The sequence below is a fragment of the Loxodonta africana genome, chromosome 19 (assembly GCF_030014295.1).
Source record: "Loxodonta africana isolate mLoxAfr1 chromosome 19, mLoxAfr1.hap2, whole genome shotgun sequence".
Taxonomy (NCBI): Eukaryota; Metazoa; Chordata; class Mammalia; order Proboscidea; family Elephantidae; genus Loxodonta; species Loxodonta africana.
Genome location: NC_087360.1, coordinates 69,746,005 through 69,772,552, shown reverse-complemented (window position 1 = coordinate 69,772,552; position 26,548 = coordinate 69,746,005). Strand labels below are relative to the sequence as shown.

The 26,548-nt window shown below is 38.6% G+C and overlaps 1 protein-coding gene across 4 annotated transcripts in view; it reads right to left on the bottom strand.

Annotated features, from left to right (window-relative positions):
• GTF2E2 (general transcription factor IIE subunit 2) overlaps positions 1–26,548 on the bottom strand; it is an 81,245-nt gene that overhangs the window by 34,065 nt on the left and 20,632 nt on the right. For all 4 annotated transcript variants that reach the window (XM_010592474.3, XM_023551137.2, XM_003412551.4 and 1 more), the window contains one exon: positions 8,878–8,969. In XM_010592474.3, the coding sequence (XP_010590776.1) occupies positions 8,878–8,969 (92 nt within the window). The remainder of the gene's footprint in view (positions 1–8,877; positions 8,970–26,548) is intronic.

Sequence of the window (26,548 nt, the reverse complement as noted above, 5' to 3'; positions counted from 1 at the left end):
TTTCTAGTTTCAAAAACTGTATATTTTTATGTATGAAGAAACAAAATACCAATTTAGTAATTTTGTTTTTTAACTGCTAAATATTTTAGCCTATATTTTTATTCATATTGCTTTGGCTTAGGGTTTTAAGTTAGCTTTCCTCAACACTGACAATATGTTTTCAAGTTATAAGTAACAGAAATTTAAAAGCTTTATTTAAATCTAAACCTACCAAGCCTATCCTTAGAAAAATTAAATCTCATTTTGGCTTAAGCAAGGTATTTGACGGAAATGTATTATACTTGCTGGTGATTTTTTTTTAAAGCATGCAAAGGAAGGTGATTAATATCAAGAAAGGTAAACTAAGCCCAACTACTACCTAGCTGTGTTTTTGTTTGGCTGGAAGAAAAGGAAGGTTGGCTAGAAGACCACCTTCAGTTCGTAAACGGTCACAAAACGACATTAGCACACACCATTCCTTATTAGATTCCTGTACAGAAGTTAGTGGAAAGACCGTCAGGCCTACGTGGACAGGTTAACAAAAGCATCAAATTTTAAAAAAGAGAAAGAGAGGTCTATTTTACCAACACTGACTTGCATTAGAAATGATAAGCTTTCTGAGGAAGAGAAACTACAAAAAAACAACGGGCTAATATATTGGGCAAAATAAGTAAAATAAATACTAACAAAAAAATATCATTCTCTTCTCAAAAGAACACTGATAATTACTATTGGCTCATTATATCCACAATTTCCACCACTCATCTGTCGGACTGTCACACTGTGGTGGCTTGAGTGTTGCTGTGATGCTGGAAGCTATACCACCAGTATTTCAAATACCAGAAGGGTCACCCATGGTGAACAGGTTGCAGCAGGGCTTCCAGGCTAAGACAGACTGGGAAGAAGGGCCTGGTGATCTACTTCTGAAAGAACTGGCCAGTGAAAACCTTATGAATAGGAGGAAAACACTGTCTGATATAGTGTCAGAAGATGAGCCCCTCAAGCTGGAAGGCACTCAAAATATGACTGGGGAGGAACTGCCTCCTCAAGTAGAGTCAATCTTAAAGACATGGATGGAGTCAAGCTCTCAGGACTATCTTAGTCATCTAATGATGCTATAACAGAAATACCACAAATGGATGGCTTTAACAAAGAGAAATTTATTCTCTCACAGTCAAGTAGGATACAAGTACAAATTCAGGGCATCAGCTCCAGGGTAAGACTTTCATTCTGTAAGTGCTGGAGGAAGGTCCTTGTCATCCGTCTTTCTTTCGTCTGGGAGCATCTCAGCATAGGAAACTCATGACTGAAGGATGTATTCTGCTCCTGGCACTGCTTCCTTGGTGGTGTGAGGTTCCCCTGTCTCTCTGCTCCCACCTCTCTTTTATATCTCAAAAGAGACTAGCTTAAGACACTATCTAATCTTACAGATCTCATCAATATAACAGCCATTAATCCGTCTCATTACATCACAGTGATAGGACTTATAACACAAAGGAAAGTCATATCAGGTGACAAAATGATAAACAATCACACAGTACTGCGAATCATGACCCAGCCAAGTCCACAGACATTTTGGGGGGACACAATTCAATCCATGACAGGGACCTTCATTTGCTTATGCAGCACTACTCAAAATGAGAAGGAAAAGCTGCAAACATCCATAAATGACTCTGAAAGAATGAGGAATGTACAAAGAATGAATCAAAGAAAGCTGGAAGTTGCCAAAAACAAAACGGAATGCTTAAAGATCAAAGTCCTAGGCATTAAGGAGCTGAAATGGACTGGTATTGGCAATTTTAAATCAGACAATCATATGGCCTACTACACCAGAAATGACAAATTGAAGAGAACGGAGTCATATTCATCACCAAAAAGAGTATTTCAAGATCTGTCCTGAAATACATCACTGTCTAAGTCATACACCTACAAGGAAGACCAGTTAATATGACTATTATTCAAATTTGCATACCAACCACTAATGCCAAAGATGAAGAAACTCAAGATTTTTACCAACTTCAGCACTCTGAAATTGATCAAACATGCAATCAACGTGTACTGATAAATACTGATGACTGGAATGCGAAAGTTGGAAACAAAGAAGAAGGATCAGGAGCTGGAAAATATGGCCTTGGTGATAGAAACAACATCAGAGAATGCATAATACAATTTTACAAAACCAATGATGTATTCACTGGAAAAACCTTTTTTCAACAACATAAACCACGACTGTACATTTTTTTTTTTTTTAATACATGTAGATGGAATACACAGGAATCAAATCAACTACATTTGTAAGAAGGGACAACAGAGAAATTCAATATCATCACTCAAAAAACAAGGCAAGGGGCTGTGGAACAGGACATCAATTGCTCATATGCAAGTTCAAGATGAAGCTGAGCAAAACTAAAACAAGTCAATGAAGCCAAAGTACAACCTTGAGGATATCTCACCTGAATTCAGAGACCATTTGAAGAACAGATTTGACACACTGAACACTAACGACTGAAGACCAGGCGAGTTGTGGAATGACAGCAAGGACATCACACATGAAGAAAGCAAAATGTCATTAAAAAGAAAGACAAGACCAAAATGGGTATCAGGAGAGACTGTGAAACCTGCTCTTGAACACAGAGTAGCTAAAGCAAAAAAAAGATGAAATAAAAGAGTTGAACAGAAGATTTCAAAGGATGGCTCGTGAAGACAAAAGTATTATAATGAAATGTGCAAAGAACTGGAGTTAGAAAACCAAAAGGGAAGACCATGTTTGGCATTTCTTTAAGCTGAAATAACTGAAGAAAACACTCAAGCCTCGAGTTGCAATACTGAAGGACTCCATGGGCAAAACATTGAACAACATAGGAAGCATCAAAAGAAGATGGAAGGAATACACAGAGTCACTGTACCAAAAAGAACTGGTCAACGTTCAACCATTTCAGGGGATAGCATATGATCAAGAACCAATGGTAATGAAGGCAGAAGTCCAAGCTGCACTGAAGGAAACTGGTGAAAAATAAAGCTCCAAGAATTGACAGGATATCAAGTGAGATGTTTCAACAAACAGATGCAACACTGGAAGCTCTCATTCGTCTATGCCAAGAAATTTGGAAGACAGCTACCTGGCTAACCGACTGGAAGAGACCCATACTTGTGCCCATTCCAAAGAAAGGTAATCCAACAGACTGCAGAAATCATCAAACAATATCATTAATATCACACGTAAATAAAATCATGCTGATGATCATTCAAAAATGGTTGCAGCTGGACATTGACATGGAACTGCCAGAAATTCAAGCCAAATTCAGAAGAGGATGTGGAATGAGGGACATAACTGCTGATGTCAGATGGATCTTGGCCAAAAGCAGAGAACACCACAAAAACATTTACCTGTATTTTATTCAATATGCCAAGGCATTTGACTGTGTGGATCATAACAAATTATGGGTAACATTTAAAAGAATGGGAATTCCAGAACACTTAACTGTGCTCATGAGGAAGCTGTACACAGATTAAGAAGCAGTCATTCAAACCGAACAAGTGGATACCACATGGCTTAAATCAGAAAAAGTGTGCATCAGAGTTGTATCCTTTCACCGTATTTATTCAATCTGTATGCTGAGCAAAAAATCCAAGAAGCTGGACTACATGAAGAAGAAAGGTGCATCAGGATTGGAGGATGACTCACTAACAGCCTACGACATGCATATGACACAACTTGATTTCCTGAAAGTAGACTTGAAGCACTTATTGATGAAGATCAGAGACTAAAGCCTTCAGTATGGATTATACCTCAACATAAAGAAAACAAAAATCCTCACAACTGGACCAATAAGCTACATCATGATAAACAGAGGAAATACTGAAGTTGTCAAAGATTTCAGTTTACTTGGATTCACAATTAACGCCCATGGAAACAGCAGTCAAGAAATCAAACAACATATTGCATTGGGCAAATCTGCTGCAAAAGGCCTCTTTAAAGTGGTACACAGCGAAGATGTTACCTTGAGGACTAAGAGACATCTGACCCAAGCAATGGTATTTTCAATCACCTCATATGAATGTGAAAGCTGGATGATGAATAATGAGGACTGAAGAATTGATGCCTTTGGATTATAGTGTTGGCAAAGAATATTTACTATACCATGGACTGCAGAAGAATGAATAAATTTGTCTTGGAAGAAGTAAAGCCACAATACTCCTTGGAAGCGAAGACGGCGAGACTTCGTCTCACATACTTTGGACATGTTATCAGATGGAACTAGTCCCTGGAGAAGGACATCATGCTCAGTAAAGCAGAGGGTCAGCAAAAGAGAACAAGATCCTCGATGAGATAAACTGGCACAGGGGCTGCAACCATGGGCCCAAACGATTCTGAGGATGGCGCAGGACCGGGCAGTGCTTCATTCTGTTGTACACAGGGTCACTATGAGTTGGAACCAACTCAACAGCACCTAACAATAACAACATATCCACAACTTATTGATTAGGCTAACATACTATGCATTGCAGGTATAATAATTTTTTACAAGGGATCTTCTCTGAGACCTGGAAACTTATTTGAAGGATTCTTCCAAGGTAAGGAGGCTAAGAAAGCCTACTCTATCAGATGAAGGGACTTTGCTTCTACTGGTAAAATCTGCTAAGAGGTTTTATAACGAATGGGTATTGCATCTTATCAAGTTTTTTGTGATCATATGATTCTTCCTTTTTTTCCTGTTAATATGACTCACATTGATTGATTTTCAAATATAAAACCTCTTTCATTCCCAGAATAAGCTCCATTTCATCACAATGGATTACCCTTCTTATTTACAAGCAGATTCAATTTGTTAATATATTTTAAGGATTTTTACATCTGTAGCAATGGGAGATATTGGTTTAATTTCAATACTTTATTTAGAGATGTAAATAAATCAGGTTCTTAATCCAGGCCTGCTACTGACCAGAGCTGTGCCTCTAACCCAGTCATTTAATTCGCTAAACTTCAAATATTCTAATGCTCACTTAGTAATTTTGTTTTTGTAACTGTCAGAATTAATTCGGACAGGTTCTCAATTCAGACCATTGGTTCTCAAACTCTAGCATGTATCAGTTTCAACAGAAGGGCTTGTTAAAACACACAGCTGAGCTGCACTCCCAGAATTTCAGATTCGATCGGTCTAAGGAGGTAACGCCAAAACAGCATTTCTAACAAGTTCCCACGGGATGCTGATGCTTCTGCTTGGAAAATGACACTTTAAGGACCACGACGCTAGACTCGACAGAAGGGTATTCACTGGGTAAGCTAGACTAACCTGCCTGGATTTAGATTGAGTGTGCACTACTCAACGTGGCTGTGAGAGCTTATTTGGTGAAATCGGGTCATGAAATTTTCATTTTCGAGTTAATTCTGATTACATCTTTTAAAAGGTTTAATATTTTCTACTTCCTATAACAAAAAATATGTTAATATGTTAGCTGTTAGACTAATTTGTTTTTAGCAGTATGTATTTTTCTCTTTCATTAAATAACTCCAAATAAAAATGTATGGAGTTGCTTCTGAATTGTTTCCCTATAATTTTACCTAAAAACAGAATACCAGAGATCAAAAGATGCAGGCATATACATTTTAAAAAGATAACACACCTCTTATAGCCCTCACTTCATAAATATTTTATTACTTAATTTAAAATGATGCAATGTAACATGATGATAAGCATGGAGATATGTTTTTTTAATTATAAAAATGGATAAATTAATTCTATTTGAGCCATATTTTTTTCCGCAACTACCTGAGCAATACCTTATATATTGCATAATTTATTTCTCAGTGGTTTTTATATTTCTTAAAATATGTACTGTAGAGCCCTGGGGGTGTAGTGGTTAAGAGGTATGGCTGCTAACCAAAAAGGTCAGCAGTTCGATGCACCAGCTGCTCCTTGTAAACCTCACGGAACAGTTCTACTCTGTCCTGTAGTCACCATGAGTCGCAATTGACTCAATGACAATGAGTATACATGGTACAAAATATGCATTAAAATGTTTATTTAAATATTAAAAATAAAAGATATTTTATGACAGAAAGTGAGTTTGATATGGCCAAATGGCTTGACGATGGGGACTGGCTTTCTTAAACCAGGTTACATGAGAGACGCTTTCCATAAATTCAATAAGTTAAACCTTCAGTCTGGGGGGTTTAACAAAAACATATCTAAAACACATAATAAGATAAAAAGCATTTTATCCAAAAATATTACATTGGCAAAACTGATAAAAATTATTAATAATTTTATTTTCTCAACCATTTCTTAGTATACTAGATTTAAAGGAAGTGCCTATAAGAGCAAAGGTGAAGGAACTGGCGTAACGATTAGATATCTGATAAGTCTTGGCAAGAGCTTTTTTATATACGTCCCAGAAACTGAGAAAGTAATGGTTAAAGGACCAGGTAAAACGTCCTTTGGCAAGTCAGATGGCTCTTACTCTTTTGCTTTCAACAAAGCTAAAGAAGGACCTAATCAAATTGTTTACTGATGGATGCTTGATGAGAGATCGCTAAGTGATTTCCGGCATGTGGGCTAAAAGATTTTGCTGTAACAAAATTACATAAACTTCCATTAGAATCAATTTACTTATACGAACATTTCTTTCTCAGCACTTATACCTACAACATCTAAAAACACTAGCAGCATGGGTGCCAAATCCTGTTTTACTTTATCAATAAGTAATACAGAACCTCAGGCACAAGAACCACTGGGGGAAGTGAGGAGACAGCTCCATTTGTTTCATTAAAAGACTGATTTCTGCTGAATAATTATTACATAGCAAGTGACATTTAATAAAACTTTAATATACGTATGTTGCTCTGATCAATGGTGGACTAATAACTGTAATGATAACACTTTTAACACTTAGGATCTTTAGGTTATAGGGGAAAATTTTTTTTTATTTCAATTTATATGCATATTATTGTGGCAGAGACGTGTGACAGATGACCAATAAAATATTTTCAAGCATAAAAATATATAGCATCTGGATAAAAATCAGTGGGAGGAACAGAATGGACATACAAGTTCAAAGAAAAAAATGATTAAAATTTCCCACTGTTAAAAGTTTCTTTTTGTACTTTTAAAACCAGTAAGGGCATTTAGATTCCATTTCATGCATTTAAAAGAGTGGTGTATTCTCCGGAAGCATCAGAATATGCCAGAAATTCCATCCTTTGTAACTATTTAAACTTTTGCTGAAATACTGTAGTTATAAATTTAAATATGTATAAAGGGATACAAAGTTTTTCAAAATTGTTTTAGGGAGTGCGCGAGTAAAAAATGTCAAACTGTACTGCTAGTCAGACAAAACCGTAAGAGTCGCCTGGATAACTAAAGGCTGCATTAGCAGAGTAGCAAAAACATCACCCCTAAGTAACTGTCCGCCCCACGGAGGAACGGTCAGGTGGAATGAATGAATGGTGAATACACAAGTGTCAAAGTATATTATCTGACAATGGAAATTAGAAGCTAATAGATTTCCACTAGAAATCAATTACAAACCACAGAATGCAGATACAACCGCACACCACGTCTCTTAAATTAAAAAGAAGTACTTTAATTTTTAAATAGAGGAAGCGTGTTGAATTTAAAATATATATAACCCCAACAATCTTCAGTTTGTGTTTTGCTTTGGTTGAATTTGGTACGTTTTCATCATCCATCAGTTATGTATGAGGGTGTTTATTCTATATGAATGTTGTTTCCTGTTTGTATGGGAAAACTGTAGCTAAACATTCCATTGTCCCCAGTCTGTAAAAGCAGCACAATTCTAATGCTTAAAGTCATTAAATCATTACTTTTGCATATAGAAAAAAAGAAATGCTTCAGTATAGTTGAAAACAATCTGTATCTTAAGAAACAAAGAGATTTTTAAAAAAGAGACTAAAAGAACCTGGAAAAAAGATAAAGAGATAGCTGAAATTTAAAACAATAACAAATAGTTTTTCCTTTGACTCTTTTCAAGAGATGCAAGTAATAACTAAGTGGGAATAGAGTTTGGCAAGGAAGGTGGCAAGTCTGAAATCATTTATTCATCTTAGCTATAAATGAAATCATCACTTTAATAAATGAAGTGTGACAGTACTGTATCTTGTATGGAGTTAAGGTTTAAAGTCTTCTGTAAAGTCAAATCTCATATCATCAAAACTAAGTGGGGAAAACATACTAGACTTCCACCAATGGTTTTCTAAGTCCCTCGATTAATTCTCTAATTTTCTCCTCCAAGACGTAGAGAGGGCATCACAAAGGATCTGCTTGAACTATGTAGTTTTTATCCTGAAAATCACTCACATCTTCTCATGGGTTTTGCCATCTGGTAGTGACTGGCTAAGAGATGACTGTACCTACTGCCTGAGGCACACACTTATGAAGCGAAATAGTGGGTTCAATTGTGTATAGGAATTATTGTAAATTAAATATACTTACGTGACTCACTGTAACAGCAACTGAATAATAATGTCCAAGGCTTGAAGTATTAAATATGTTTTACTGCTTTATTGAGGTGAAACTAACATACAGTAAACTGCACATATTGAAAATGTACCACTTGATAAATTTTGACATGTATACAAAAATTAAAGGCACCCTGGTGGCACAGTGGTTAAAGTGTTTGGCAGCTAACCAAAAGGCTGGCAGTTCAAACACATTAGCTGCTCCATGGTAAAAAGACGTGGCAGTCTGCTTCCGTGAAGAGTGACGACCTTGAGAACCCTAATGGGCAGTTAGTTCTACTATGTCCTACAGGGTCACTAGGAGTCGGAATCGACTCAATGGCAATGGGTTTATGTACAAATTAACTTCTGAAAACGAAAATCTCCTTCTTTTGCCAAAAAGCTAAATAGGATTTTTGCTTTCTGAGAAAGGTACTTACCTTCATGTAATTGACAATCTTAGCAAGAACTCCAAACTTGTATCCAGAGCTTCCTGAGAGAGCTTTCAAGTTAAAGGATCCATTACTATGATCTGGAGATGAAATTTAAAGCACAATTATATGCAGAGTACAAGCTCAACACACAAAAACCAGTGATGCTTATATACACAGCAACAGACAACCTAAAAGGGAAATCACGAAAACCATTCAACTTACAATACCTTCTCAAAGAATAAAATACCTAGGAATAAACTTAACTAGGCAAGTGAAAAACCTGTATACTGAAAACTTCAAAACACTGCTAAAAGAAATTACCTAAATAAGTGAAACCACTAACCATTTGTCAGTTTGTCATACTGTGGTGGCTTACATGTTGCTGTGATGCTAAAGCTATGCCACTGGTATTTCAAATACGAGCAGGGTCAATCATGGTGGACACATTTCAGTGGCACTTCCAGAATAAGACAGACTAGGAAGAAAGACCTGGCAATCTACTTCCAAAAATTAGCTAATGAAAATTCTATGGATCACAACAGACTACTGTCCAATATAAAACACTAAATAGACAACAGGTAAGTGTTAACTTTGGTGAAGGTTAAGACAGTACACAATTCTGGCGAAGTCAGCACAACCTGTCCAAGGCAAGGTCATGGAAGCTCCATAGGCACATCTAAACTCCCTGAGGGACTGATTTGCTGGGTTGAGGGTTGTGGGGACCATGGTCTTGGGGAATAGCTAGCTCAATTGGCATAACATAGTTTATAAAAAAATGTTCTACAGTCTACTTTAGTGAGTAGTGTCTGGGATCTTGAAAGCTTGTGAGCGGCCATCTAAGATACTCTACTGGTCTCACCCCTCAGGAGCAAGGGAGAATGAAGAAAACCAAAGACACAAGGGAAAGACTAGTTGAAAGGACTAATGGACCACAGCTACCACAGCCTCACCAGACAGAGTCCAGCACAAATAGATGGTGCCCGGCTACCACTGCTGAGTGCTCTAACAGGGATCACAATAGAGGGTCCTAGACAGAGTTAGAGAAAAATGTAGAAAAAATTCTAACTCACAAAAAAAGACCAGGCTTACTGGCCTGACAGAGACTGGAGAAACCTCAAAAGTGTGGCCCCCAGACACCCTTTTAAATCAGTAATGAAGTCACTCTTGAGGTTCACCCTTCACCCAAGTATTGGACAGGCCCATAAAACAAAACGAGACTGAAGGGGCACATCAGCCCAGGGGCACGGACTAGAAGACAGGAGGGGACAGGAAAGCTGGTAATAGAAACCCAAGGCCAAGAAGGGAGAACACTGACATGTCGTGGGGTTGGTAACCAACGTCACAAAACACTATGTGTACTGTCTAATGAGAAGCTAGTTCTGTAAACTTTCATCTAAAGTACAATAATAAAAAACATTTAAAAGAAGAATATTGTCCAGTATAATGCTGGAAGATGAGCCCCCTAGGTTGGAAGGTATTCAAAATACACAGTGGCTGCAACAATGGACTCAAGCATACCAATAATCATGAAGATGGTGCAGGACTGGGCAACATTTCATCCTGTTGTACGTGGGGTGGCCATTTGAATGTGAGGTCACCGTGAGTCAGAGCCAACTCAACAGCAACTAACATCAACAACAAAAAAATAAATGAAAAGAGATTCTGTGTTCATGGATTAGAAGACTTAATATTGTAAAGACATCAATACTACCCCCCAAAAAATCTACTGATTCAATGCAATTCTGATCCATCAAAATTCCAACAGCCTTTTTTACAGAAATGGGAAAGCTGACCCTCAAATTCATATGGAATTGCAATGGGCCCTGAATAGCCAAAACAATCTTGAAAAAGAATAAAGTAGGACTCACACTTCCCAATTTCAAAATGTACTACAAAGCTATAGTAATCAAAACAGTATGGTACAGGTATAAGGAAAGACATTAGATCAACAGATGAGAACTGAGTGTTCATAAATAAACCCATACATCTATGGCCAATGGATTTTGAACAAGGGTGCTGAGTCTTCAATGGGGGAAGAACCAGTCTCTTCAATAAGCAGTGCTCGGACAACTGGATCTTCACATATGAAAGAATGATGTTGGACTAATGCCTCACACCATTAACAAATATTAATTCAAAATGGATCAATGACCTAAATATAAGAACTAAAACGTAAAACTCTTGGAGGCGGGGCCAAGATGGTAGAGTAGTCAGACACTTCCCCGTGGTCCCTCTTACAACAAAGACCCAAAAACACAAGTGAATCGATTATATATGGCAATCTAGGAGCCTTGAATATCAAATCAAAGTTGAGGAATCGGACTGAGCAGCAGAGAGAGGGACAGAAGGTTCAAAAGCAGCGAGGAGTTGCCAGACCTGACCTGGCAGGAACTGGTACCCTGCAGGCTGGATCGGCTGGCACGCACAGTGAGGCAAGCAGTGGTGCTCAGGACGTGTTTTCCACATCGGGAGAGACTGAGTATCAGAGGGTCTACTCAAGCCTCCAGAACCAGTGAAAAGCAGAGTTCAATTGGCAGAAGGTAAGTACATGCACCTAACCTACTGCACGGATCCAAAAAACAGCCCCTTTGGGAAGAACCTCTCTTCCATTTACCTGCCCCCCCCACCTCCCGCTCTGCATCATGTCCTAGGTCAGCTTCAGTGACTGCCTCGTCCCCTAGGTGGGAAGTAGGACCAGTCGTGCACCTTGAGACAGTCTCCCGGCTTTGGAGAGGGAACAAATTAACAAACAGGAAAAAATAATCTGCCAGCCGGGAACTCAGGGCAGGCACAGCCCCTTTGCCTAGGCACAGGCACAAGTGGCCCACAAACTTTGGACGCCTTTCACCCCTGCAGAGACCTGTGTGGGCCCATTTCAACAGCGTAGGCCCTCATTAGCACAGTACGACAGAGTATATTCTTGAAGCCTATTTTCAACTGTATCAGATGTAAGGTGGAGTGGCAGATTCAGGACATTTGACACCACTCTGTCCATTAAGCAGTGTCCTCACCTACCCACATCAGGGGCCTGAGGACTGATGGCTCCACCCATACCACATAGTCACATACAACAGGGGTCCAAGAATAAGTGGGGCCTCCCAATCCTTAGAGCCAACAGCACTGGGTGCCCACAGTCCGGCTGCAAAACCCATCCACCTATGCGCTCTAGGAACAGGGGCAAGCTTTCCTCCCAAACACTCTGGGGCAGCTGCCAGCCTTGCTCAGCACATGAACCCCTACTGCAGCCAGATACCTCTGACTGCTCCAGTCACCCCTACCCGTCTAGGACTGTAGGTGAGAACCTGCACCACACACTTCGTGACTGACTACCTGGACACCTGAGCTGAATCCATACATGAAAAGTAAACAGACTCCTGGGCTCACATACCTAGTAACAGCTCTAACCACCTGGTGACAGGCGTCAATAGTCAAACTAGCTCACACAACCGGCCTATTTGGGTATATCAAACAAAACAAAACAAGAAGCTAGGACACAGTAAGCAAACAAAATAAATAAATATAATAACTTATTGATGGCTTCAGCAAACTCCTAAAACAAAGAATCAAGAAACCTTCCGGAAGAAGATAATTTCTTGGAGTTACTGCAGACAGAATTCAAAAGATTAATATACAGAGCTCTTCAAGAGATCAGAAAGCAGGTCAGGCAAAACACAAAGCAAGCCAAGGAACACAAAGACAAAGCAACAGAGGAACTTAAGATCATACAACAAGAGCATAATGACAAGTTTAACAGGCTGCAAGAATCCACAGACAGACAGCAAATAGAAATCCAAAAGATTAACAATAAAATTTCAGAACTGGACAACTCAATAGAACGTCAGAGGAGCAGAACTGAGGTACTGGAAGTCAAAATTAGTGAGACTGAAGATAAAGCACGTGACATCAGCTTATTTGAGGAAAAATCAGATAAAAGAACTTTAAAAAATGAAGAAACTCTAAGAATTATGTGGGACTCTATCAAGAGAAATAACCTACGAGTGACTGGAGTACCAGAACAAGAGGGTAACAGAAAATACAGAGAGAATTGTTAAAGATTTGTTGGCAGAAAACTTCCCTGATATCGTGAAAGATGAGAAGATATCTATCCAAGAAGCTCACTGAACCCCACACAAGGTAGATCTCAAAAGGATGTCACCATGACATATTATAATCAAACTTGGCAAACCAAAAATAGAGAATTTTAAGAGTGACTAGGGATAAAGAAAAAGCCATCTACAAAGGAGAGTAAATAAGACTAAACTGACTACTCAGCAGAAACCACACAGGCAAGAAGGCAATGGGATGACATAAAGCCTTGAAGGAAAAAAATTTCCAGCCAAGAATTACATATTCAGCAAAACTGTCTCTCAAATATAATGGCACAATTAGGACATTTCCAGATAAAACTTAAAACTCTTATAAGAAAACATAGGCATAAAGCTTCAAGACCTTGTTTTTGACAATAGGTTCTTAGATATGACACCAAATGAGCAACAAAAGAAAAAATAGGTAAATTGGACTTCATCAAAATGAAAAAAAATTGTTCATCACAGGACTTTGTCAACAAAGTGAAGAGAAGGCCTATAGAATGAGAGAAAATATTTAGCAACCATCTATCTGAAAGGTTTAATATCCAGCATATATAAAGAACTCCTGTAACTAAACAACAGCAACAAAAAAAGACAAACAACCCAATCAAAAAAATGGCCAAAGGACTGCATTTCACCAAAGACAATATCCAAATGGCCAATAAACACATGAAAAGATGCTCAAGGTCTTTAGCCACAGTTGTTGCCATGGAGTCAGTTCTGACTCAGGGCATCCCCGTGTGTGTCAGAGTAGAACTGTACTCCATAAGGGTTTTCAAGGGTGTGGCCTTTGGAAGCAGATCGCCAGGGCTGCCTTCTAAACCATCTCTGGGTGGGTTCGAACTGCCAACTTTTCAGTTAGTAGTTGAGCACGTAATCATTTGCACCACCAAGGGTTTCCTTGTTAGTTACTAAGGAAATGCAAATCACAAACACTGAGATACCACCTCACATCAACAGGATGGCTATCATCAGAAAGATGGAAAATAACAAGTGTTGGAGAGGATGTGGAAAAACTGTAACACTCATCCATTGCTGGTGGGAATGTAAAATGGTATAGCCAGTGTGGAAAACATTTTGGCATTTCCTCAAAAAGTTAAGATAGAATTATCCTATGACCCAGCAATTCTACTCCTAGGTTTGACTTGAAAATAGAGGCTGGAGCAGATAGATGTATACCAATGTTCACTGCAACATTACTCACGATAGCCAAAAGGTGGAAAAAACCCAAGTGCCCATCAACAGATGAATGGGTAAACAAAATGTGGCAAATCCACACAGCAGAATATTATTCAGCCATAAAAAGAAATGGAATTCTGATACATGCTACAACATCAATGAACCTTGAAAACACGCTGAGTGAAACAAGCCAGACACAAAAAGACGAATATTGTATGATCCTACTTATATGAAATATCTAGAAGAGGCAAATGTATAGAGAAAGGGATGGAAATGACTGCTGAAAGGGTACTGAGTCTCTGAGAATGGAAATGGGTAGCAGTGAGGCTAGCACCACATGGTAAATGTAATTAATGTCACTAAATGCACACTTCAAAGTGGTTAAAATGGCAAACTTTTTGTTATATATACTTCACCACAATAAATTTTAAAATAACTTTTAAGTATAACATATTTTCCTGTTAGATGTGATTAAGATTTTTAGGCATCTAAGACGATTTTAACTGTGGTAAAATATTTCTTGTTCGAGTTTTTCTACCTAATGAATTCTACCATGTAAAATTTTGGTGAAAAATAGAGTTTTTTGAGTGTGTAATAAATTATGAATTTTGTCACTAAGAGTTGAAACAAAGTATAAATAATCCAAAAGTATTAAAATACATTTATTTTATAAGGACTATTATCTCACTCTTTTCCTTAATTCCAGTAATTAGAAGCATTACTTTTTAAACAAGGAGAGAACACAAATCTCAGCCTGATCAACAGGGCCTTTCTAACAGACTAAAAACCAAAAGATGTAAGCAGATTACATATGAGCAGTAAAAAAATGCAACTTATCACCTATTACACATTAATTTCTGCTTACCGACTTAAACCAAATAAATGAGAATTAATGTAATTAATTCTATTCATATATTAATTAGAATGGTATCATAACTATTTAAAAGTAAACTTGAAGGACAAATTAGGAATGAAAAATATAGGCAGTGCCACTACATAAGCATGGATGCTTAAAAAGGATGACCACACTGACTTACCACCTTGAGAAAACGACTCTCTCTAAACCTCACGTGGAGAAGAAGCCTTATGGAAGATCATTTGTTTTAGGGTATCTACCCTGTTCTTGCATACTTACAAACAGAAACTCTAATGCCATCAGCTTATCATAAATAAATTCTATGACTCATAGGCAGGAACAGTAAAAATTCCATCATAATACTAGAAACACACTGTAGAAGTACACAACCTATCATCAAGGCATCAGATCAGATATTAGAAAATTCCCATGTGGCTGATCCACAAGGAAGAGGTTAAATAAGTAAGGGGGGGGGGGCATCAATCTCTGGCACCAGCATGGGTAATAATAATTTAAACAAAAGGATGCATTAGAAAAACCACAAGTCAAATGCAACAATTGTCAGAGATCCAAAAGAACAGTTTCTAGATGGCAACATAATTCTCCTCTGAGATTAGTTAGTGAAAAGGCTTTATTGAGCATGCTTTTTGGAGACTAAAATGAAACTTTATACACAATTTTCCTTTAAAAATAACCTTGTTACAGATGCCTAGGATAAGCAAAACATTATGGAAGAAAAAGAACAAGGTAGGAGGCCTCACTCTACCTGATCTCAGAACCTACTATACAGCCAAGGTAGTCAAACAGCCTGGCATTGGTACAGTAACAGAAACAGAGACCAACGGGACAGAATGGTCAGCTGATCTTTCACAAAGGACCCAAGTCCATTAAATGGGGAAAAGACAGTCTTTTTAACAAATGGTATAGCAAAACTGGATGACCATCTGAAAAAAAATACGAAACAGGACCCATACCTCATACCATACACAAAAACTAACTCAAAATGTACCAAAGATCTAAATATAAAACTGAAAACAATAAAAATCATGGAAGAAAAAACAGGGACAACGCTAGGGGCCCTAACACACGGTATAAATACAATAAAAACCATAACTAACAATGCACAAACACCAGAAGATAAACTAGATAGCTGGCAGTTGCTGAAAATTAAACACTTAAGCTCACCAAAAGACTTCACCAGAAGAGTAAAAAGAGAATCTACAGACTGGGAAAATATTTTTGGCTACAGCGTATCTGACAAGGGTCTAATCTTTAAAATCTACGAAATACTTCAACACTTCAACAACAAAAAAACAAATAATCCAACTAAAAAATGGGCAAAGGATATGAACAGGCAAATCAAAACTACATTGAGATACCATCTCACCCCAACATTACTGGCACTAACCAAAAAAACAGGGAAAAAATAACACATTGGAGAGGCTGAGGGGAGACTGGAACTCTTATGCATTGCTGGTGGGAATGTAAAATGGTACAATCACTATGGAAAATGGTATGGCACCTCCTTAGAAAGCTAGAAATAGAAATACCATATGATCCAGCAATCCCAGTACTAGGAATATATCCTAGAGAAATAAAAGCCATCACATGAATAAACATATGCACAACCCTGTTCACTGCAGCATTATTCACAATAGCAAGAAGACGGCAACAACCTAAGTGTCCATCAACAGATGAATGGATAAACAAATTATGGTACATACACACAGTGGAATACCAGGCAATGATAAAGAACAATGATGAAACCTCAAAACATCTTCCAACATGGATGAGCCTGGAGGGCATTATGCTGACTGAACGGTGTTAACTTTGGTGACGGGAAAGACAACACACAATATAGGGGAAGGCAGTACAACTCGACCAAGGCAAAGTCATAGAAGCTTCCCAGACACATGCAAACACCTTGAGGGATCAAGTTACTGGGGCTGAGGGCTGGGGACTACAGTCTCGGGGACATCTAGGTCAACTGGCGTGACATAGTTTGTTAAAAAAAAAGTTGTACATCCTAGTATGGTGAGTAGCATCTGAAGTCTTAAAAGCTCACGAGCAGTCATCTAACCTGTATCTACTGGTCCTATCCCATCCGGAGCAAAGAACAGAAACAACCAAAGACACAAGGAAAATATTAGTCCAAAGGACTAATGGACCACATGAACAACAGCTTCCACCAGCCTGAGCCCAGAAGAACTAGATGGTGCCCGACTATCATCTCCAACTGCTCTGACAGGGATCACAACAGAGGTTCCCGGACATAGCCGGAGAAAAACGTAGAACGAAATTCAAATGTACAAAAAAAGACGAGACTTACTGGTCTGACAGAGGTTGGAGGAACACCCAAGACTATGGCCACCAGACACCCTGCTAACTCAGAACTGAAGCCATTCCCTAAGTCTACCTCTCAGCCAAAGATTAGACAGGCCTATAAAACAAACAGTAACACATGTGAAGAACGTGCTTCTTCCTTAGTTCAATCAAGTATATGAGACCAAAGGGGCAACACCTATCCAAAAGCAAAAAACAGGAAGGCAGGAAGGGACAGGTAAACTGGATGAATGGACACGGGGAATCCGGGGTGGAAAGGGGGAGAGTGCTAACACAATGAGGGGACTGCAATCAATGTCACAAAACAATTTTGTGTATAAATTTTTGAATGAGAAACTAATTTGCACTCTAAACTTTCACCTAAAGCACAATAAAATTTTAAAAAATAATCATTACAATTTTGACAATAACTTAGTGGGCTCACTAAAGTCTACTTTACTATGTTTCCTAAAGTAACAATAATATTAAGAATGCCTTATAGGTTACGCAGATTCCCTGGGTGGCACAAACAGTTAAAACCACTAGCTGAAAGGCTGGCGGTTCGAACCCACCCAGATGCACCCCAGGACACAGGCTTGGCAATCTGCTTCCAACAGGTCACCACAGCCCCGGAAATTCTACGGAGCAGTTTACTCTGCACACATGGGGCTGCCATGATTCAGAACCAACTCAAGAGCAACTAACAACAGCGGGTTATACCAAGTGCTTTTACATTCGCTATTTCATTTATGAAATACAGCCTACATGGTTCATTTCCTCAAGGTGTTCAAGGCACTTATAACAACAATAGTAACTAATATTAAACACTACGTACCAAGCTACGAGTCAGAATCAACTCAACAGCAACGGGTTTGGGCTTTTTGGCGGGGGGGGCAGGATTTGTGCCAAGCACCGTGCTAAATGCTTTTCACATTTAATCCCTACCAAAAATCCTATTTAGGAGGTACCATTGTCCCTTTTTGGGAAACCCTGGTGGCATAGTGGTTAAGTGCTACGACTGCTAACCATAAGGGTCAGCAGTTCAAATCCGCCAGGCACTCCTTGGAAACTCTATGGGGCAGTTCTACTCTATCCTATAGGGTCACTATGAGTCGGAATCAACTCGACGGCACTGGGTTTGGTTTGGTTATTGTCCCTTTTAGGAGCCCTGGTAGCCCAGTGGTTAAGTGGCCGGCTACTACCTGAAACATCAGTGGTTTGAATCTACCAGCTGCACCACAGGATAAAGATGTGGCAGTCTACTTCCATAAAGATTACAGCTTTGGAAACCCTATGGGGCATCTCTACTCTGTCCTATATGGTCACTATGAGTTATAATCAACTGGACAGCAGTAGGTTTGGTTTACTGTGCCTTTTAAGGAGCCCTGGTGGTGCAGTGGTTAATTCGCTCAGCTGCTAATCAAAAGGTCTGTGGTTTGAGCCCACTAGCCGCTCCACAGGAGAAAGTCTGCTTCTGTAAACACGAAAGCCTTTGAAACCCTTGGGGTAGTTCCACTCTGTCCTACAGGGTCGCCATGAGCCAAAACTGACTCGATGGCAGTGGGTTCATTATCCCTTTTTAAACATGAAAAAAGGGAGAGTCGCAAGTGGCTGAGCAGAGAATCAAATCCAGTTGCAAACCATGATATGCTGCCTTATATAAGAATCGTCAAGTGGCCTTTACACAGATGATTCCATCCAAAAGTGGCTTTTGTCAAAGGACCCGTAAAAACCTGTTGCCGTCAAGTCAATTTCGATTCATAGCAACCCTACAGGACAGAGTAGAACTGCCCCATAGAGTTTCCAAGGAGCACCTGGTAGATTCAAACTGCCGACCTTAGCAGTCGTAGCTCCTAACCACACCACCAGGGTTTCCTGTCAAAGTACAGAAATTCGTAAATGTCCATTTAATGTTTTATTATTTAAGTTGAGTAAAAGAGTATTAAATTAATCCTACATGACTACACAGAACTTGAAAGACTACGAAAACAGGGATAACGATAGGTTAAGGATAGGCATCATACAATTGGTGTGGTGGGTTGAATTGTGCCCTCAAAAAAGGTATGTTCAACAATGGGTTGGAAAGGGATGCTGGTGAGGAGTGAGCTTCTTGGATCAGGTGGACACTTGAGACTATGCTGGCATCTCCTGCCTGAAGGGGAGACGAGAGGGTAGAGGGGGTTAGAAGCTGGAGAAATGGGCAGGAAAACAGAAAGTGGAGAAGGGAGCAGGCTGTCTCATTAGGGGGAGAGCAATTGGGAGTACACAGCAAGGTGTATATAAGTTTTTGTGTGAGAGACTGACTTGATTTGTAAACTTTCACTTAAAGCACAATAAAAATTATAAAAAAAAAAAAAAATGATATGTCCAAGTCCTAACCTGTGGTACATGTAAAGAGGATCGTATTTGGACATACGGTCGCTGCAGACATAAGTTAAGATGAGGTCATATTGGATGAGGATGGACCCTAAATCCAATGGCTGGTGTCTTTACAACAGAAAGGAGAGGGAGGTACAGACACCCAGAGGAGGCACAGAGGGAATATAGCCATGTGACAATGGCAGCAGAGATCAGAACTATGCTGCCACAGGCCAGGAATGCCTGCAGTCTGTCACCAGACGCTGAAAGAGGCAAAGAAGGATTCCTTCCTAGGGAATTCAAAGGGAGCACAGCCCTACTGAACATTGATTCCAGACTTCTAGTTTCCAGACCTGTGAGAGAATAAAGTCCTATTATTTTAAGCCATCAAGTTTGTGGTGACCTGTTCCATCAGCCCTAGGAAACTAATACAACTGGTGAGTGGTAAGCCACCCACAGTTTGCTTTACCAAGGCGTCTCCAGCCTTAACTCAATGTCAGGCATAGTAAACACTCCATAAACGTTTGCTGAATGAATGAATGAATGTAAGCAATAAGGATATTTTCACGTACCCAACCTTTATGTCCCCAGACATAAATGTACCAATTTATCTATAATTTTAAAAATGAGTCTGCACAGCAAGCATCTTCCCAGTCTTCTGTTGTTGTAACAGCCACTCCCATAATTAAAAATCCTGATTGTATAATGCTTAGGCTACAACCCTAAATAATATACCATAAATTAAAACACTGTATCTCTAAATATCCAACTGGAGAATTCTTTGGCCATTTAAATTTCAGTTTTTTAATGTAGGTAGTATTGCTACCTAAACAAAATCTGTTTCATCTTACAGAGCTAAAAACCTTTTAAAAACCTTTTCCAAATTGAACCACCTCATGGAAATTATCACTTATAAAGGGCAAGATTTATATACAGAACAAGTACTAAGAAAAAAAGGAGAAAGAGAGAAGGTAAAGGAAAACAAGAAATTTTAATTCAGGAGATTTCACGCACACTGCCTGGAAGAAATAACGGGCTGGTAAACCTAGACTGGTTTGCCTCCTAGGTTACTAACTCTCCCGGCCTTGTCTTCTAGCCTCAGCACGAAATATTCACTGAAGGGTCTGCAATGTTATAAACACTAAGGAACCACAAATTTATCAGTAACTCACAAATTCACCAATACAGGAATTTAGCTTAATGACCAAAGAGTAAATTCAGAAAAAGGAGTGACAGCTGATACCTCAGACAGCTCTATTCAAGTTTATGAATGATTTACTCTTAAGGGTAGCAGGACTTCATGCAAATGAACAGAGAGGAAACTGTCAGCTGCATTGTAGTTCAGCCAATAGAAGCAGAGCTCCATCTTGGCTGTGCACTAGACTGCATTACAAACAGACCATACCATCGCTGCAACAGCACCCTTTCAGACAAGAGGTAGGTTTCTACCATCGCTTTTATTCTGATACATATCCTTATGATGCAATCGAAACGTATTTTATCTTGAAAAGCAACCAGAAGGCTCTTTTCCTACTAAAAATCCCCCAAAAGAAACATTCATTTTATTGCTCGGTAGGATTTCATTATGAAAATAGGAAGACCGGCTTGGGCTGTCTGATCAGCACCCTTACCATCTGTGCCTTCATGGAAATTTCATGACTGACATTTTATATAAACCTGATCTACATCCAGACCTTAGGAGAAAACCACCCGCAGTGCATGTTTCCTGGTGACTTGCTAATTTCATTTCTCTAAGCTATTTCATTTCAGCGCTTTGGTCTGTCCTAACAAAGGATTTTTCTTAAAGAAAAATCTAGACCAAAAGCAAAATCTGGTCTAAAGCTTTCCGATTATATGTACGAATTATATTGGCTGGTTAAAAAAACGGCCACTTACAAGACAGTTTGTAATAGTTTGACAAATACGGAAAAAAAATAATCTAAAATTGTTTTTATTTGCCTTTGAATGAGACACAGAGAAGCTCGAGAAATTATCAGAATTCTAATTTTCGTATAAAAGTAAAAGATGGTAAATTGCATCATTATGTCAGCTGCATCATATGGCAACCAAAGGGGTTTTATAGAGCTTCTGACTTTGTTTAATTAAAATAATTCCTCACAGTGAAATCCTAAAGTCTAATTTACTGTAATATATAAATCATGCTATTATTAAATGGAAACCTTTTTAAACAGCTTTTCATTTTTGGTAAGTCACAGAAACAGATATTTATCACAGCATTTAAACATAAGGTTAAAGTTGTTCTGAAACTGATCCTCAAGGTAAATATAAAATAAGTCTTCCTTAAAAAGCACATTTTAAAATAAAAATATGTGCTGAGAAGAATTTGGTGATGGGAGGAGTCTACAGTACCTTTCTGGGTAGTAAAATATTTTCATGACTCAAACAATCATCAGTGTCTATTAAAAATTAATATCAACTGCTGACCAAATGTCTGATTTCATCATATCCAAGCATGAAAATAATTGTTTAGTAGATCCTTGTGCTCCGGGATGTTAACTGTCCATTCTGACATAAAGATCAAATATCTGCCCCTTTCTTTGCTGGTAAGACTATTTAATTTTTGAAGTCGTCTCCCACCTCCCCCATAATTTCTATTTCTTCTATTTCATAGCCAGCATGCAGTTAGCATAAGCAAAGTATCTTTTACAAAGCCCAAAGGTTGCTGTAACTTGACGCTAGATCCCAGGTTCAGCACAATGGGGTTAATTACCTAGAAAACATTCCTGCTTGCTATAAAAAATATGCACCAAAAAAAGGATCTTATATTAATTTAAAAAAAAAAAAAAAAAAGCTTCATCAAAACGGTTAACCTGTAACTCAAATTTCAGGTGAATTGTAAACAAACTCCTACCACCCCCACTGTTTTCCCCCTCTAAGCTCAGCCTACATTTTACAGGTAATATTATCTAGAGCTAGCACAGATGGAGGCTCACTGCTCTCATTCACCAAGCTCATTAGAGGCAGGTCCTATCTCAGAGCCTTTCCCTGGGCTTCTACTGAGTGAGCTGCTCTGTATTCAAAGGCTATTATGATTACTTGATTATTGTTTCAAAGCACTATGCTTAAGGGCATTAGAGAATCCACTTCAGGGTGGTCGCTGTTGTTATTTTTTCTGTAAGCAGAGCAAAAGCATAATTTGATTTCTATCTGGCAATTCGAGGTTCCAAAACATTTCCAAGTCCTACCTTTATAAATATTCCACTGGGGCCTTTCGAAATGGGAGGAAAAACAGGTGAAGGACATACATAAAAAGCAATTTCTTTTACAAGAGAGATTTACTGTAAAGCTCTCAATTCCTTTAACAAATGAAGAGGGGGGACAGAAGATCCTGAAAGAGTAACAAAGTGTTCTCATTTTTTCTTTTTATACTTTTACTTTTCAGGAAGTATATTTATAGCATTTGCTTGATAACAGGTTGATATTTTAATTTTTAAAATATAGCCTCAATTGCCACAGCCAAGAAGAGCCTAAAGAGATGACAACTGTAACTATACTGTGGTGTCCTAAATGGGATTCTCAAACAGAAAAAGAACATTAGGTAAAAACTAAGGAAATCTAAATAGGGACTTTAGTTAATGATAATGTATCAGTACTGGTTCATTAATTGTAGCAAATCCATCAAACTAACGTAAGATGTTAACAATAGAACTCTACTATTCAATTTTTCTGTAGGTCTAAAACTATTCCAGAAAATAAAGCCTATTAAAAAGAAAAAAAAAAAAAAAGGAAGGAATGAGCAAGAGCGGAAACATAAATAATAACTCAAATACCAATAAGGCTTCGATCAAACATTTTATTACCACTGGACTAGTTATTTTTTCCCAGGGTGTACATTTAATGTTATGCACAGAGTAAACACTTTTTGAACTGAATCAGGGGAAAGGTAATTACTGAGTTTATCACGTTAAGGTTAGTGTGACTCAGCTTCATATACAGGACGGCTGGAGGGGCCTAAGGGCTTCCTTCCCAGATTTTTTACAATTTTCTTTGGAATCACAGTGTAACACAAGAAGCACTGGCTTTGGGGATCTGGCCCCAATTCTGCCGTTTAAGCTCTGAGATTGATTTTTCTTATTTCCCTGTTACATATTATCATAAAAAAGATACTATCCATCATGTGTATGAAAGCTAATTAAAACGGCTGCCCATACACACAAAATATATATATACAGTCTCAGAATTCCTTTCTGCATGCCTAATTATGCCTAATCCATCAAAGTAATATTTTGTCTGTACACTAAATTTAACACAAAAATTACTGGCACTCCCCTGTACTTTGAAAGAATAAGCCACATTAAAATTAAGGTGGAAAATGACTCTCTATGACAGGGGTTACTTTTTTCCAGATATCCCCAGAAGCTAAGTAAAAAATCAATGTTTTGAGTTGCTCAGCAGTTGTCAACGTACTCACAAGTGGCAAACCATTATCATTTACAACACAAACCTGACACATAGCTCAAAGGCAAGGGGACTAGTTTGCTTTGGGTTTTCCTAAACTGCTTAGACACTTCCAGCAAAGCTTACGATGCCTTTGGAGGCGGCATACATGGTGGTCCCCTAGTCATCACTGCCAACTTAGTTATGATAAGTACCTTTGTACGTGTATAAAGCACACAGTATAATCAAAATGACAGTGTTTACTAATTCTAATTTTCTAGAAATAATCCAGAAAACTCAACAAATGTATTTCACAGATATATAAAACAACAGACTTTTAAAGCAAAGGGGAAGGAACAGTACCTTTTCTCCTTTTAAATTAAGACCGTGGTTAAAAGAAGTAATACGTTCAAATGGTTCAAAAGTCGAAAGAATTCAACAAGGTATACACTGAGAAGTCTCACTCCCATGCCAGCCCCTCCACTCTCTTCCCCACCCAGCTACACAGGCAATCATTGTGACTAGTTTCTTGTATATCCTTCCAAGATTTTTGTGCAGATACAAGCAGATGCAAATATATATATTTATTTCCCCTTTTCCTTGGACACTGTCCCATACTTTGCTCTTTTCCCCTAACAACAGGTATCTAAAAAACCTTCCCATATCACTACAGAGTGACCTCATTTCTGCATAATATTCAATTTTGTCTACATAAATGGTAACTGTGTGTTCCAAGCAAACTGTGGGAGAGTGTAGAAAGGCGGGAAAAAAACCATTGCTGTTGAATTGATTCCAGCTCACAGCCACCCTATAGGACACCATAAGGTTTCCAAGGAGCGGCTGGTGGATTCAAACTGCCAACCTTTTGATTAGTAGCTGAGCTTTTAACCACTGCACCACCAGGGCTCTGTAAAGGAAAAGGGGAAATAAAAATATATATTTTCATTTGCTTGTATCTACACAAAGCTCTTGGAAGGATATACCAGAATATTAATTTAAGAAGCCCTGGTCATTGCTATGATTCAAAATCAACTCAACAGCAATGGGTTTGTTTTTTTTTTGATGGCACAACAAAGGAGCCCTGGTGGTTCAGTGGTTGGGTACTCAACTACTACCAGAAAGGTCAGCAGTTCGAACCCACCAGCCACTCCACGGGAGAAAGATGTGGCAGTCTGCTTCTTTAAGGGTTTACAGCTTTGGAAGTATCTATGGGGCAGTTCTACCCTGTCCTATAGGGTCAGGATCAACTCGACGGCCATGGGTTTTGGGTTTCCTAAGACTCTGGGCTCAGGGCCCTCCTGTATACTATTCCCTTCTCCTTGGAGCTCCTTCCCTATGAGTCAGAATCGACCTGACGGCAATGGGTTTGGTTTTTTGGTTTCTGGTAGCATTACCGGTTAAGCGTTTGGCTGCTAATCTAAAAGTTGGTGGTCTGAACCCACCCAGTGGCTTCTTGGGGCAAGACCTGGCAATCTGCTCCCATAGAGATTACAGCCAAGAAAACCCTATGGGGCAGTTCTACAGTGTCACATGGGGTCACTATGAGTTGGAATTAACTCCACAGCACACAACAACTATATTAATTTAACCAGGAGAATTCCTGACTGATGCACACAAGCTGACCTCAACTAAACTGAATTTAGTTAAGTGGGTGGATGGGTGTATTTATCTATCTCTTTCTCCTATTATTTTTTTATGGTCAAGGGAGCCTGAACGAATTTTAAGCAGTTCACTTTTATCTGAAAAATGAACACAATATGGAGGTCCTTAAACCAACGTTCTGATTATTCCAAAACTTCCCCTTAAAATGCTAACTTTCATTAATAGTCTTAACTTCTCCTCAGTTTTAAAAAGTCGACACAGACAAAAAGGGCCTACTCACAATGAATTAAAATACAAAGGAATAAACTCAGTATAGTTTCAGCCAGGTACAACTGATAACTTTATACAGTCAATTTCTAGAAAAAAATTAAAAGTTTGCTATGTTAGGAAGACAGGATTATGGGTGAAACCTCTGATTTTTATTTACTTAAAATTGTTATAATGAGGTTTCTGAAATCACCAGTGAAATATCATTTCAAATTAACATTAAGCTAATATGGTAAAAAAAAAAAAAAAAAGATAAAACTAATTTGAGGGGCATAATGTGGAAACTGCTTCCCTCTACTCTCTTCACTGGCGCCCCGGTGGCGCAGTGGTTAAGAGCTCAGCTGCCAACCAAAAGATCGGTAGTTCAAATCCACCAGGTGCTCCTTGGAAATGCTACGTACGAGCTGGAATAGACTCAACGACAGCGAGTTTTCACTCTCTTCTCCCCCTCCCTTCCTACCACTGTTCCCCCTGCAGTCACTTCTAACGTCAGATTTAGAAAAGAAACCTTGAAAAGAGGGTCCCAGATTTTAAAAAGGGATTAATCATTTCTTAACAGAAAGTCTAGGAGAATTTTTCATAAATGCTGCAGAGGCCCTGGGTGAGC